The sequence below is a fragment of the Leptopilina heterotoma genome, unplaced genomic scaffold, assembly GCF_015476425.1.
Source record: "Leptopilina heterotoma isolate Lh14 unplaced genomic scaffold, ASM1547642v1 Lhet_160, whole genome shotgun sequence".
Taxonomy (NCBI): Eukaryota; Metazoa; Arthropoda; class Insecta; order Hymenoptera; family Figitidae; genus Leptopilina; species Leptopilina heterotoma.
The window spans coordinates 599395-615796 of NW_025110875.1; the positions used below are offsets into that span (position 1 = coordinate 599395).

At 25.9% G+C, this 16402-nt stretch overlaps 2 protein-coding genes across 2 annotated transcripts; one reads left to right on the forward strand and one right to left on the reverse strand.

The window, feature by feature from the left end:
• Nucleotides 1-1119: 1119 nt before the first annotated feature.
• On the forward strand, nt 1120-7888 carry LOC122498851 (circadian clock-controlled protein daywake-like). Its single transcript, XM_043606819.1, has 4 exons — nt 1120-1423; nt 3738-4025; nt 7227-7376; nt 7508-7888. Exons 1-4 carry the CDS (start codon nt 1246-1248, stop codon nt 7657-7659), a joined length of 768 nt encoding a protein of 255 aa, XP_043462754.1. The 5' UTR covers nt 1120-1245; the 3' UTR covers nt 7660-7888.
• Nucleotides 7889-8083: 195 nt separating this feature from the next.
• LOC122498852 (circadian clock-controlled protein daywake-like) lies at nt 8084-15915 on the reverse strand. The gene is made up of 3 exons (XM_043606820.1): nt 15676-15915; nt 12156-12387; nt 8084-8859 (listed from the first exon to the last, which is right to left on the reverse strand). Exons 1-3 carry the CDS (start codon nt 15740-15742, stop codon nt 8415-8417), a joined length of 744 nt encoding a protein of 247 aa, XP_043462755.1. The 5' UTR covers nt 15743-15915; the 3' UTR covers nt 8084-8414.
• Nucleotides 15916-16402: the final 487 nt, after the last annotated feature.

The following is a 16402-nucleotide window of genomic DNA, read 5'->3' on the forward strand; positions in this document are numbered from 1 at the left end:
TTGCTAACGATTTTATTAAAAGTTTTTATAGTAATTGAATTTTCTAATAAAAAATTTATTATACTTTTAAAAGTAATTGAATTCTTGTGTTGAATAATGTTATTAATGAAAATAATTGAAGTTTACAAAGAATTTTATTAAAAATGCCTTAAAATAAATGAATTTTCAGAAATAATTTTGTTATTTTCCGAACATAATTGAATTCTTCCGAAGAATTATTTATGTAAATAATTGAATTCTTAAAAAGAATTTTTTTAAAATCTAAAGGAATAATTGAATGATTTCAAAAATATTTAATTAAAATTATATTTGAAATAATTGATTTTTTTCGAAAAATTTTATTAAAATATTTGAAAATAATAGAATTTCTTAGAAAAATTCTACTAAATTTTTGTATATAATTGAATTCTTGCAAAGAATATTAAAAAAACATTTTTTTAAATAATTGATTTTTTTGAGGAATTGAAATTAAATTTTTAATTGAATAATTACATTTTTTGAGCAATTCTTCTAATATTGCATTTTCATAAAAAATGTTATTATTAGTAAAAGTAATTGAATTATTGTGAAGTATTGTATACAAATTTCGTAAAATAATTGGTTTTTTCGAAATTTTTTAAAAATGCTAATTAATTGAATTCTTGTGGAAATTTTATTATTTATGAAAATAATTGACTTTTGGATGAATTTTATCAATTTTTTTTAAAATAATTGAATTCCTTTGCGAAATTTTATGAAAATAATAAATATTGTAAATAATTGTATTTTGAATATTTTTCGAAAATAATTGAATCGTTTTAAAGAATTTGATTATAATTTTTGAGAATAGTTTTTTTATTTCCAGTATTAGCGAATTTAAAGCAGTGGAAATTCTAAAAAAAACAGAAATAGTAGCTTTTAGTGTTTGAAATATAAAAAAATACCCAAATAGTAGCATATAAACTGTAAACTAAAAATAAAAATTTTTTAAATTTATAATACCACCAATTCGAGAATTGAAATTCATTAGTTACTTAATTTACATAAGTGGGCGTATCCAGAATTTTAGAGAATGCTGTAATACGCTTCTCTACCTCTACTCCGGAACACTTTTTTTGGCTGGGGCAATGTCAAGGTACTTTAAATTGAAGCTCCTTCTCTTGAAACCGGTTACTCAGCGCGTTGAACTTCTTTGAAACTTGTTTAACGGTGATCGTTTTTGTGAGAATTATTAATACACAAATTACAAGAACAACAAACAGTAAAATGCTTAGGAGAACATTAATAATTATTTATTTAAACATAGTGGTGTTTAATTTAAATGTGCAAGCTATCGGAAAATATAAAGGCTTAGAATTTCTTGAACCGTGCTCCAAAAGTGATCCTAGATTTCAAACCTGTTTAATACAATCATCTAATGAACTCATACGACAATTTCGAAAAGGTAAGAATTATTATTCAATTTTTAATTATTATTTTTACTTTTCCTCTTAATGTTTAAGGGAGGAAATTTCTTTTCAAAACTAAGTTAAGTTTTTGGTTATAAATTTAAAAAATACTAGAACAAATTTTCAACTTTTTAATTGTAGTGAAATTTTAGTGTAAATTGAAGAACTGTTTATAAATTTCTCAAAGATAAAAGTTTAGTCGAATTATAAATAATAATAATTTTTTGAAAATTGCATTCGTTAAGAAATAAGTGTGACATATTTATTATCATAAAACTAGATTTAAGAAGTTAATGTCAGTGATATTAAAACATTTGATATTCATTTTTAAAAATCATAAATGAAATTTTTCAGCGTTTTTATGCAAAAAAAATAAAAAGGGAACAACAAATTTTTTTTCGTGTTTATTAGTTTCAGTCAATTCAAAGTGACAAACTGACTTTCGCTTCAGGCTAAATGATTCTGGTCACGCGACATCATTGTGCTACGTATATTAAATCAAACAGTTAGAAAAGGGAACAGAATTTAGTTTTAAAGAATTTTTAAATCTGAAAAATTCAAAGAAATACAATAATTAAATATTTAGAAAACTTTTTTAATTTAGAAAAATTATTGTGAATAGAATGAAAATTAAATTAAAAAAGGAACGATGATAAATAAGCATGAATATATTTGCTAAATTTAAATAATATAACAAAGAAAAACAAATTTGGGTCAACTTTTGCATATGGACAAGTAAGAACGTTTTTTAAGTATTTTTTTCACGCTGAATTCGAATCTGTCGTTAGATTTTTGCTAACACAACAAATTTCAAAATGTCGGATCCAAAATGGCGGAAAAAATTGAAAATCACTAATATTTGCATAAAACACGTTACTCGGGGTTGCTGATTACGAATAAGAAGTTAGATTTTAAAAAATAAAAATGGCGGATCCAATATGGCGGACGAAAGTAGAAAAAATCAATTTCATTAGCTTGAAACTTATTACTAGGAACTTTTTAAGTCACTGATGACGAATATGAAGTCATATTTTTTCAAATTGAAAATAGAAGAAATTTTTTTAAGAAATAATTTGATTAGTTTTGGTCCGTCATATTTGATTCAGCTTTTAAAATTTTAAAAATTTTTAAATGTAACTTCAGATTTCTAAATTAGAAAGTAAAAAAACACTCGAGTAAGAAATTGGAAGCAAATCCGTTTGATTTTTAATTTTTATCCGCCATATCGGATCCGCCATTTTTAATTTTTTAAATCTGACTTCAAATTCGTAATCAGCAACCCCAAAAACCCCCGACTACTAAGTTTCAAGCAAATCCGTCAGACTTTTAATATTTTCGTCCGCCATATTGCAACCGCCATTTTGATTTTTTCAAATCTCACTTCAAATTCGTAATCAGCGACCCCGAAAACCTTTAATTAAAATACGACTGTTTTTTTGCTAACAAAAAGCCATATATTTCGATTTTGAGTAACAATTGTTTAAAGTATCAAAAAATTAAAATTACAATTGTCGAATTTAGCGTTCGAATTATAGAAATTGATAAATGAACAAAGTACAACTGGCGTTTTTTAATAAAAGTAAAATTTTTTAGTTGTCTTTTAATTCTTCTAATTTTAGTAATAGATTTTCATATACACTTTACATCAAATTGTTTTCAAGGTCTCTGATCAGGAATACGAAGTGAGATTACAAAAATACAAAATGTTGGATTCAATATGGCGGCCAAAATTCAATTTGGTAAAGAAAATTATCAAAATCTAATTGAATTTACTTGAAAATTGTTTCTAGAGTGTTTTTGTGATCGCTGAATACTAACCAAAAGTCAGATTTATATTGTACAAATATTTATATTGAAAATAACTTTTGTAAATCAAGGTAACATAAAAACAAAATTATAATTTACAAGAATCCACAGCACAATTCAGAAACAGACGAATCCAATCCATATTTCAGAAAAGTTATCCGCCATATTGGATCCGCCATATTGAATTTTTAAAGTTTGCTTCCGGTTTTGTATTCAGCGACCCAAAAAAAACCCCGAGTAACAATTTTCAAGTAAATCTAATTAATTTTATTTATATTGGATCCGCCACATTGAATTTTGAAAAACCAACAGTCGATTTATGATTAGCGACCAAAAAAACCTTCAGTAAATTTTCGGTGTTGTGTAGGTCACTATTAAACACGTGACCACCTTAAGCTATAAGTTGAATGACATCGTTGCGCACTATTCTCTTCATGTTGAAAAGAAAATATGTTTTTGAAATTTGTTACACAAGTCATTAAATGTTATTTTTTTATGTACCAGGCTTACCTCAGTTAGGATATCCAGAAGTTGAGCCCATTATTTTGGATCAAATAGACATTGCAATAGGAGAATCTCCAAATAACTACAGAGCACAATTCAAAGAAGTAACAGCAAAAGGTGTTTCATCATTGCGAGTTGCAAGTCTGCGATCAAACATAAGCGACAGTGAAGTACTTCTACAAGTTTTCTTAGACATTCCAAAGATTAGAGCTGTTGCTAAATACCGATCAAGTGGTACTTTAGTTTTAGTTCAAGCCAGTGGAGCTGGTGATTACTGGGGTGAATATGGTGAGTTTAATAGAGTTTATTAATAAATTATATTGTAAGGATTATACCATATAAAGTATCCATAAATTAAAACTTCAAAATCGTTTTAATTCCAATTCTCTAGTAATTGTCTGGAAACTTTCCGCGGACTCCTGTCTCTCCAGAATGTCCGCAGGAAGTCTGATGGTTCAAAGATTCAAAAATTATTGAATAGCATTTACTCCCATTCCTGATGGAAAATTATAGGGACCAATACGACTGCAACTTACTGCTTCTCCATTTCATTAGGCACTAGTCTTTTTTGCATTATGGGCATCGACTATCTTGGTTAAATATAAAAGAATTTGATGTTTGCAGAAGTTTTTCACTAATAGTAGTCCATGACCCGTAAGCGGACGAATTACCCTGATCTAATCAGATTATCCGAACTTGAACTGGATGTTGGATGATGAACTGGATGACCGATACGGAAAGTAGGTACTTAGGTTAACCCTCTGCTGATGCTAACTTATCCCTATTCTATCGCCAAAGAACGTTATACTCCCATAGACCCCACCAGGCGTCCAGAATGACGATTTCTGATGATAAGGGTCGTTAGCATCAGCAGAGAGTTAATTAGAGAGTTACCCATTGTACCAAACTCCAGCTCGCTTGTTTACTGCTACTCATTTAGAGTCCTGCTTTTTTCTAGAAGTCCAGTATCTCTTCAATCGATATAAGTTGACAACTTGTTCAGGGTCAATGATGGCTTGGCACTATCTAGAATGTCTGATCCTAGCTAACGCTGGGCATTCAGATAAAATGTGAGTCGAAGTTTCGTTACTTTCCCCACACAGTCTGCACATAGGTGAAAGTTGCCTGCCTATTTTATGCTGATGGTAGTTCAATAGTCCATGACCCGTAAGTAGACGAACTACGGTTCTAACTCTGATCTTATCGAGTTTTAGGAGATCGCTCGCTCGCCTCTTGTTGAGTACTAGCCCCAACAGAGTTTTCGCTTGCCTTCCCACCCTAATGCCCGGCCAATACTTCTCATGTTCCTTTTGACCCCATCTTTCTATGGATCCTTTAACCAAGCAGTGGCATTATTGTCACTGCTGGTTCAGGACCTAACATTGTCATCTCGGAATCAATTTTGTCAAGACGTCTACTCTTTCATTTTCCTTAATTCCCGAGTGACCCACTACCTAGATCAATGAAAGTTTATTTACTAAACCCAACTCATCCAGTACGCTACGGTATTCCCAGACGAGTTTCGACTCTATTGTGGGATTTTTCAGAGCCCCTAGGGTCGCCTGACTATTCACACAAATACTACCTTTTGCCCTTTCTTCCTTTTCGAATAGACATTTGAGCGCAAGTTAAAATCGCACAGACTTCAGCCTGCCAGACCATGGCATATTGTCCCAATGACTCAGCCTCTATAATACAGTTAGTTTTTCGGTAAATCCCAAAGTCAGTACTGCAGTCCATCTTGGAGCCGTCCGCATACCACACTTCGTTTCCAAGTTGAAAACCCTTCGTTCAGTCCATTCTGGATGGTATAATGATCTCAATGGAAAGGCTTTAATTTCACACTCTTGATGATTCTATCTTGCACTATAGTTAATTCTAGGATGGATAGAATTGAACGTGGAAGCTTGGTGTGTTAACCATAAAACTTCCAGTTTCCTTGCGCAGTTAGCAACAATGTAGACCGGAGCGAAAACTAAAAGAGTTTTCGAATCGTAATTTTTTTTATTTGCAAAATTATCAAACCCACGGTTAGAAAACCATTAAAGGGTATTACATTGTAGTATATAAAGAAAATCTGTCATTTTAAATTTAGTTAATAAAATATTAAATATATCAAAATCTATATCGCTGTGAATACACATAGTGTTAATCTGATCACACATTTGGTACATTAGTGCTGAAAAACCTATTGTGGATCGTGGAGTTGACAAAGCGAAAGGTTGGTTGAGTCTAGAGGACAGTCTAGGTATTTTAAATTTTATTAAAGATATAACAAATAAGCGGAGTCAATGGAATAGTTAATTAATTTATAAATGGTTATACATTGATTTATAAAACCTCTTTCAGCTAAAGTAAGAAAATTAAAATTATTACATAATATGAGGTAATCGGAACCTTGCAGCGGATAACAACCAGTTCTTCGAAAGGTCAAGAACTTCAGAAATCCTTTTTGAATTTTTTCAAGCGTAGTTATGTATAAAGGTTATGGTCAACACTGTCGAAAGCCTTTGAAAAATCAGTATAAATAACATCCAGCTGATCTCCCCCAGCAATGGCCTCACTAATATGTTGAGTTATGCTAAACAAGTTAGAAATAGTAGATCTTCTATCAATACAGTCATGCATGCTGTTGGTGAGCAACCATGGAATTAAAAGGAAAAGATATGTGGTTAATAATAGACTTCTCAAAGATCTTCGCAAAGTTTGTTATTATTGAGATTGGTCTATAATTTTTTATGAGTGATTTGTCACCTGATTTGAAAACTGGTACGATTTTAGTGAATTTCCAAGCATGGGGAAACTCACCAGTGGATAACATTTTGTTGTAAAGATAACATAGTGGTTCATGTAATATGGTAGAACATGACCTAAGAAAAAAACTTGGAATATCATCCATGCCAGACGTATTTTTTGTATTTAAGGATTTCATGGCATTAGATACTTCGGACGAATGTAGCTGGAAATTGTCAGTAGGATAAGTATTTAGGGTTCATTGTTTTAACTGGAACGTGCGTATCATCTCGACTCGATTTAACTTGTTCCTTTAACTTGCTGATCGATTTAACCTGCCGCATCGTCGATTTTCAACACACAATACATTCTGGCTGTTGTCTATGACAAAAAGACAATTAATTAAGAAGTAATTGAAGGTTTTTTATCCCGAGGCTTCTGGACAGCATGATGTAACCCACACGGTCTTATTTTACCTGACCTATATTTGGCACTTGACATAGTTTAAGTCATGCCAGAATAAGTCTAGGAAAGACAGTAGCGGTTTAAAAAAGACTGTGTTGAAATATTTGTTGAAAAGTCTAATAAACTTTTTGACATTGCCTTTTGTAAATGCCCTATTGACCCAACTAAACCGGAGGGATAAGGCTCAAAGAAAGTTCTTGCAATTTAGTTTTCGCTCTGGCTTAATGTGCACAGGTTCTTCAGCTAGTATGAATCCCAATGCTAGGACTAATTTTTCTTATATTATTATAGATGGAGTTGGTGCTAAAGTTTTTATACGAGCAAAACTTTTCAACGTCCAAAACAGACAGTATCTTAAGCTTCAGCAATTGAAAATGGATTTCAGTGTAAGGGACATTAAAATGGGAGTAAATAATATACACGAAGGAAGTAATATTCTCCGTAAGTATATTCAACCTTAGCAAAAAATGTGTATTATATTTAAAATTTAATTACTTATTTACTCGTTAAAGATTTACCGCACTAACATATTTTAACAAAAAATATTTGATTATTATAATTTTCTTTTGCAGAAGCTGCTTTAAATTTATTTATAAACAGCTACAGTCAAGAATTATTAAAAAAAATGAAACCAGACATAAGACGTAAGCTTGTTCATGTAATGACTAATTTTGTTGAGAATCTCTTTTCACAAGTGCCATACGATGCTTGGATAACAGACTAAATATTACTAGTGACTAAATAATATTAGTCATAAATTTGACAAGTCTGCTTTAAATTTTCAAATAATAATGTGTATGAAATAATTTTAAAAGAAGCATAGCAAAATGAAAAGTACTGTTTATGTGGTATTTAATATTTAAAATGATATTTTATATTATAGTAAATTATAATGTAGTTATTTAAAAGCCTACTTTTAAGAAAATAAAATATTTATTTAATTTAAATATTAACTGAATTGTTTCACTTACCTTTATTGCAGTTTTAATTATCGCCATTTAGATATTCATTAAGTTGTCCTAGGACTACAAATTTTCTTATTTCGAGTATTCTGTCCATCACTTTTTGGAATTCTTCTTCATGGTAAGGTAAAAAGTGAATCTTCTGACTACCTTTCTCAAATAGTTTAAGTTAGCAAAGGGGATCAATTGCTTTCTTAATATTTCATTTAATGAGAATTAACGTTAACTTTACATTACACTGAACATAATATTATGAGTTTTACAAAAATACAAAGTCTGATTGCACAAGAATTTTCCTATCCATTTTATTTTTAGATTTATCATTTTTATTAAAACATCGAATTAAAGAATTTTTCATGAAAATTTTACTTATATATATATATATTTTTCCATTCGATTGTATATTATAATATGCTGATCGGAATTCCTATGAGAAATGTTAATGTATTTTTGAAATACACTTTTATAGTAAAAAATCATTTTGTTGGATGTGTATATAGTAATTATAGATAGTACATTAATTATCCGGGAAGAGTTGTTTAAATGTGAACGGCCTGACTATACTGTTTGATATTTCAAGAAGGGCTTCGGATAATGCTTTTTCAATTAGTGGTTGTAACTCTCTTATAAATGATTCAAAATTGTTGTTGATTGCATTATTAACAACTTCACCAAGCATTGGATCACCGCCAAAAAGATTGTCAAGCTCAATATTTCCTTTACTAATTGACACCTTTAGACGAAATTCAGATATTCTAATGTGATCTAAACCAGTTGTTGGATTTGTATAAAGGTTTGTTTTAATTCTAACAACTGCACCAACATCCGTAACATTAACCCTCATTGGTCCTACCCCATGAATAGGAAGTAATAAAATTCGACCATTTATATTATATTGTCCTTCAATTTGTAAACGCGGTAGTTCCAAATCGACGCCTATTCGAAATTCATTTGTGTCTACCCTGTAATAAAAAAATAAACAATTAATTTTTACGATATATCATGGGATGAATTCTAGACTAATAATTGTTGTTGTAGTTGAACCGTCATTATTTAATTGTTTAATTATTTAATAAACATCTTTAACCATAACAACCCCTCTTGAATAATTAAACAATTAAATAATGACGGTTCAACTACAACAATAACATTAATTATGTTGTCGTGGATCTTTTAATAAACTTATAGATTCATGTAATAAAAGTCTGTAATCTTTCAATGTAGTGAATTGAGAAAAAAACAGTTTCAGAATATGCTATATGATTATTGGAGGCTACTTATCGATAGATAATGATTATGCATTGTAACAATACCGCGGATAATTTTTTTAATACCTTTGAAATTATATTGGAGTGCAGCGGAAGTATGCATCTAATATAAAGTTAGACACTGAAGAAGTGACAGTATTTAAGATGAAATTGATATCTTGTAATGTACAACACTAATTTTACACTCTTCATTCGCTTTACTACGCCTAATGTTATTAACGAGTACTGAAATTTAAAACATTTTTCAAAAGCGAACAATTTTTTTTTTTTGAAATTTTGAATACTTATTTAATTACCAAATGTACTAAAATTTGACATTTTATATCGCGTCCAAAAAATTTTTCGGATTAACTCAACACTTGTTACTCGGCAGGATTTTGGGATTTCTAATTAAGAATTCAGGGCTCGAAGCAGTTAAAGCATTTAAAAATACGGACTTTACGGACCAAAAATTAAAATTTACGGACCAATAACTGACTATAAATAGAATCAGGCCAAATCAAATAAGAGAATATTTTACTTAAAACTAGAAATTCAATTTTTCATAACTATAAAACATGAAGAAATTGATAACTCCAAGTCTTCGACTCGAAGTCATCGATTTCTTCATGTTTTATAATAATTAATAATAATTATTAATAAAAATAATTTATAATAAGTAAAATCATTATCAATTCAATTATTATTTTTAAGAATTTAAAACTAAAATTCTTCGATTATTTTTTTAAATTTTCGAAAAAGTTCTTTAACAGTTTTCAAATTCATATCTTTACAATATTCAATTTTACGAAATTTCAATTATTCGTAAATTCTTTATTTAAATAAATATTAGAAAATAGAAACCAAAAATAATATTTAAAAAAACTCAATTAAACTTTTTAAAAAAAATTAATTACAAAATTCAATTATTTTTTAAAATTCACGCTCTATTGCATTTAATATTCAATTATTATCTAAAATTTTAACTGAAATTCATTTTTATGAAATGAAAATCAATTTTTATTAGAAAATTCTACTAGAATTCAATTATTTAAATACAAATTTAAATGTAAAAATGCAAATAAATAATTTATTGAATAATTGAACGTTTCTAAAAATTCAATTCCCATAAAAAATCGTTATCAACAAATTTTCAAATAATTGAATTCTATCAACGAATTTTAATAAAGTTTTTAAGAATAATTACATTTTTCGAGAAATTCGATTAAAATTGTATTAAAAATAAATAAAATAATTGAAATTCTGCATTGAATTTTATTATTTATGAAAATAATTGAATTCTTGCGAAGAATTTTATTAAAATTTTCAAAAATAATTAAATTCTTGTAAAAAAATTAACAGGAATTCAATTATTTTTAAAAATTTTAATGAAATTCTTGGCATAAATTAAAAATAACAAAAATTCTTAGCAGATCTTCAATTACTTTCAGAAATTTTAATAAAATTTTTTTCAAGAATATAAATATTTTCGTAAAATAATAAAAATCTTTGCAGAGATTCAATTATTTTCAAAAGTCTTAATAAAATTCTTCGCAAGAATTCATTAATTTTCAAAAATATCAGCATTTTAGCAGAAATTCAAACATTTTAAAAAGTTTTGATAAAACTTTTTTTGGTAGAAATTCAAGACAATTTTAAAAACATGTCTCCATAAACTTCAATTATTTTTAAAATTTTAATGAAATTCTTCGAAAGAATTCAATTATTATAATCTAAGATTTTAACTGAAATCTATTTTTAAATCAATGTTTATAAGAAAATTTTACCAGAATTCAATTATTTAAATACAAAAATAAATAATTTATTGAATAATTAACTGTTTCTTGGAATTCAATTCCTATTAAAAATTTTATCAACAAATTTTTAAATAATTAAATTCTTTGGACGAATTTTAATAAAATTTTTAAGAATTTTTTCGAGGAATTTGATTAAAATTCTATTGAAAATAATTGAATTCCTAAAAAGAATTTTATTATTTACAAAAATAATTGAATCCTCGTAAAAAATTTATTATTTATGAAAATAGTTGAATGATTGCAAAGAAATTTATAAAAAAAAATTTGTTATTAATGAAATTCTAGTAAAATTTTTATTATGTTTTGAAAATAATTAAAAGTTTTTGTAGAATTTCATTAAATTTTTTTTTTAAATAATTAAATTCTTTTGGTAAATTTTATGAAAATAGTAGATATTGAACAATATTTAATTTCTGCGAATAATATTATTACTTTTGAAAATAATTGAAATTTTGCAATGGATTTTATTAAAATTTTTGAAAATAATTGAATTTCGGAGAAGAATTTTAATATTTCTAAAGATAATTGAAATTTTGACGAGAATTGTTAAAAAATGTTGAACATAATTGAATTTCTGCGAAGAATTTTATTACTTTTGAAAATAATTGAAATTTTGCAATGGATTTTATTAAAATTTTTGAAAATAATTGAATTTTATTACTTTAGAAAATAATTGAATTCGTGTGATAAATATTGTTAATTATGAAAATAATTGAAATTTTGTAATGAATTTTAATAAAATTTTTGAAAATAATTTAATTTTGCTATTAATTTATATAAAGATAATTGAAATGTTGACAATGTTTTTTTCAGATTTTTTGAAAATAATTGAATTTCTGAGAAGAATTTTAATATTTCTAAAGATAATTGAAATTTTGACGAGAATTGTTAAAAATTTTTGAACATATTTGAATTTTGGCGAAGAATTTTATTAATTTTAAAAATATTTGAATTTCTGCAATCATTTGTAATTTCTCTAAAATTCTCAAAATTATATCGTACAATTTACGAATTTTTCATCCTTTTTGAATGAAATTACGGACTTTACGGACCTTTTTTCAAAAAAACGGACTTTTACGGACTTTTTAGGATTCACGGACCTACTTCAAGTCCTGAGAATTCGATGTCGTTTTTTAAAAATTCGAAATGTCGGATCCAAGATGGCGGATTATTGAATTATGTCGTACTACTTACTTTAATTTTTTGATCTTGAATCCACTTGCTCCAAATACTTTGACATTTTTAGCAGCTATTTTCAGACCGGTACCCTGAGAAGCTGACAACTCTTTTAAAAAAAGTGGCTCTAAACTTGGAATATTGTATTCTGGAACTCCCGTCTTCATATATGGTAAGAGGGCTTCCACACTTTTTTTCACACACAACTCAAAGTGAGGATCATTTCTTTTGCATATCTTTAAAAATTCCGCTGAAAATGTAGTAAAATATTCGTTATTTATTTAGTTATTTAACAATATTCAGTTTATTTCTATTTGGGGTACTACTCTTAAGCTAATCTCCAAACTTAGTCTATTATATTTTTTTTGTACAATTTGTTTGTATTTTTGCATAAAAAATAAAATTTTAAATTTAATCACTTTCTAATGACACACGAAACTTGCAATTAAATATACATTTATGTAATTGTAATAAGTCTTCTATAAAATTTGACAATTATAAGAAAAAAAGTATTAACAATTCCGAATTACTCATCCCAGTAGTAATTGAAACTATACCTCTACAATTATAACCACATTAGAAATTAATATTCGGTAAAATTAATCCAGGAGGGAATCCTGCAAAAACTCTCGCAATTACTGAAATTTTTTTCTGAAAACATATTTCAAGCTCACCGAAAATTATTATATGGATGATTCCTATTCATGAAAATAAACTGCAGAATCATTTTTTTTTCAAAATACATACTAGCTTTTAATGTTATTCTTCATAATTAATGATTAATTGTCAAAAATAAATTTTATAAAGCAATTTGCCGATTTTAATTATGGTGTGCGAGTAAATTAAAAAAAAAAAGATGTCGGACATCCGTTAACCATACGAAGGTGACTCTTAAAAATTTTAATGCTGAAATTATTCAAATTTTATAAATGCGTGACTGTCATATAAAGTTTCACCTTCAAACAAATACAAAGTTTGCATTGAGAAAGTGAAATTTTACGATTCATTAGAATATAATTAAATTTTACTAAGTTAGTATTTTGTACAATTATTTTTTAATGTTTTTTGCTAAGTTTTTGCGTCTCTAATTCTTTCCATCAGAATTTTTTTTTACTGACACAACTAAATAATTACAAAAATAAGGAAAAGATTGAACGAAATATATCAAATTGAAAAGTTGCTTAAAATTAAAAATTTTCTAGATCTTACTATAATTACGTTCAAAAATAAAATAATTGGACAAAATAAATTTAGAGTACGTATCAGAATTAATGATTTAAAGATTCAACGTAAAAGGTTCCATACATACTCAATGTTATTCTCAATGTCAAGTAGTATCAAGAATACATAATTGAAAATTGACAAAAATACTAGCGAATTCAATAACAAGTGAGTAATTGTTTATTATATTTACGTAGGGGGGGGGGGGGCAATTTTTATAAGAACCTAAAAAAATCATAAATTTGCAGTCTATCTAAAAGTGTCCAAAAATGTCCAAAAATGTCCAAAAATGTCCACAAATTTTACATGAATATTAATTAATGTAAAAAGTATATTTTTTAAATATTCGATTATTTCTTTTTGAAAACACGATCTAAGGATATGAAAAAATATTTTTTTTTTTACTTTTCTCGTTATTTTTGAAATTTTTTCCCCAAAACCAATTTAGCAAAAAAAAGAAAATTGTAGCATTAATGCTAAGAGAATATGTTGACTATAAATTAGGTCCAAGAAAGTAGTTATTTTCATAATAATTTTTAATTTAAAAAAAATGTAAATTGAAAATACTTTTTTGGTATTTTATTAATTAATAAAATTTTTGTGTGTTTAGAGCTAATTTCGATAGATTTGTTAATTTTTACGATTTATACGTATATTACAGTTGAATTTTTTTTTAAAACGAAAATTCAAAAATTTATTTTCAAAACAATGTATGTGTACATTCACATTATGTAATAACTCGAAAATCAAAAGATGTTACGATCACCGAAGAATTATAAAATTGTATGTCTCGTAGCAGGACATGAGACATCAACACAAGGCAATTATTCAATTTTAACGGTTTTTATTTACGCCTGAAAAATTAATAGAAGAATTGTTTTTTCAATTGTCTGTCACTGATAAAAAATTTTTTTTCCTAAATTCGTACTCTTAAATTTTTGATACTTGAAGAAGAGATCTAAGTAAATAAAAAGGAAAAAAAATTAAAAGGAATTATCGTTTTTTTTATTTTTTTTTCACTTTTTTCCAAAATACTTTGATAATTTATTTAACATTAAATTGAAATATAAATTATTTATTTTATTAGTACATTTTTTAATATTTATTAATAATTTATTAATATTTATTAATATTTATTAATAAACATAATAATAAATTATTAAATTAAATTCATTATAATTTTTATTTCTTTTTAATAAATACTTAATTAACTATTTACTTCGACACTACGAAGACCTTTACTGAACTCTAACTCCTAAGATGCCAACCTTGATATTGTATCCTTCTTCATGAGTTACATAAGTAACTTTAAAAATTAAGGAGTACTAATTGTACAAAAGGACTAGTCGCATTTATTTTTGAAAATAAATAAATAAATAAAATATTGATACTTAATAATATATATTTATTTATTTATTTAATAACAAACAAATAAAAAATAAAGAAAATATAAATAAAATATATTATTTATATATTATATAAAATAATATAATTTTTATATTAAAAATATATTATTTATATATTATATAAAATAATACTATTTTTATATTTAAAATATATTATTTATATATTATATAAAATAATATTATTTTATATTTAAAATAACATGATTTTTATATTATTTTACAAATTATTTTTATAAATTAGGTAATAATATAATATTTAGTTGCCAAATGAACACACAGTATATTTATTTGAAAATTTAAATTTTAATAATCAATCATTAATTATTTTGATTGTGTGAAATTTTTTTTATACATGTTAAAAAAGTTTAAATTCTTCATATTTCTAAATTTTATAAATTTATTTCAAAATTTATTTTTTGTATTACTGAAGAATTTTTATTAGGAAATTATAAGTACTTATTATTAAAAATATTTAGTAGTAAATTTATTAGTAATTAATTTATTAATATCACCTACAAACAACAATTTTTTGGATAATTTTTTAGATTTCGAAAATTTTCTAACCGTACGAAAAAAAACCCACCTCAATTATACAAAAAAATTAAACGAACTTTTGATAATTTAAATCGTAAATAGTGCAATACTTTCAAAAAATTCATTGTTCTTTTATTAAAATTGAATATTTAATTAATTTTAAAAAAAATGTAAAACGTATTATTTTTTTGGACTACGGGGAATGTATAGAAATAAATAATAAATGTAAATATAATTTAAATAATAAAAAATTGATTAATTAAAACAATAATATTTTTTAAAAAATAATATAAATTTGCAAATAAAAAAAAAAATCTTTCTTCTATTAATTTACAAAGATTTATTCTCAATAATGCAATAAAATTTTATATACTTACGTATTTCCTCAGCAAAAATTGAAATAGCTGACAAACTCAAAATAAGAAAAAGACTTTTGATAAGCATTTTGAACAAAAATTTTTTTTTTTATTTATAAAAGAGGAAAAATTAAAAAAAAAAAATGCGAAAACTCAATGATGCCAAAATTTGAGTTCTCGACAAAGAGATGAATTTTTGGACGGGGTCTGTCCCGCGGAAACAAGTGGTCCCAAATGTCTTAGTGCAAGTGGATGCAATAAAGTCTCAGTGAAGACCTTATAGTTGTCCCCTCCATCACAATATCATCGGTAAAATCATTGTTGATGCAACGTTATTAGTATGATTACTGTTGCGTATTGTTGACGCAGACATATCGACTGTTAATGCGAAACATATTTATTTATTATTTATTGATTCAAAAAGGACATTATATACCTTGATCGATCATTGAGCTTTGATTATAATTTCATTGTCATTAAAACTTAAATTCCTCAAAAGCTTTACAAAATGCGAAACAAAAATTTTTTCTTACGTAAAAAAAAATTTACCTCTTATTTCCACTTTTTACTGGAATTAATTTTTTTTCAATTGATTAAGATTTGGATAAATAATTTTTAGTATTTGTAATTTTTTTTACAAAGGAAATTTAAAAACAGAAAATGAAAAAGGCTAATAAATTTTATAAATTCAATTTTAATTGTTAGGAAAGGGTGTTTAATATTTTCAACTACAATCTTATTACAAAAA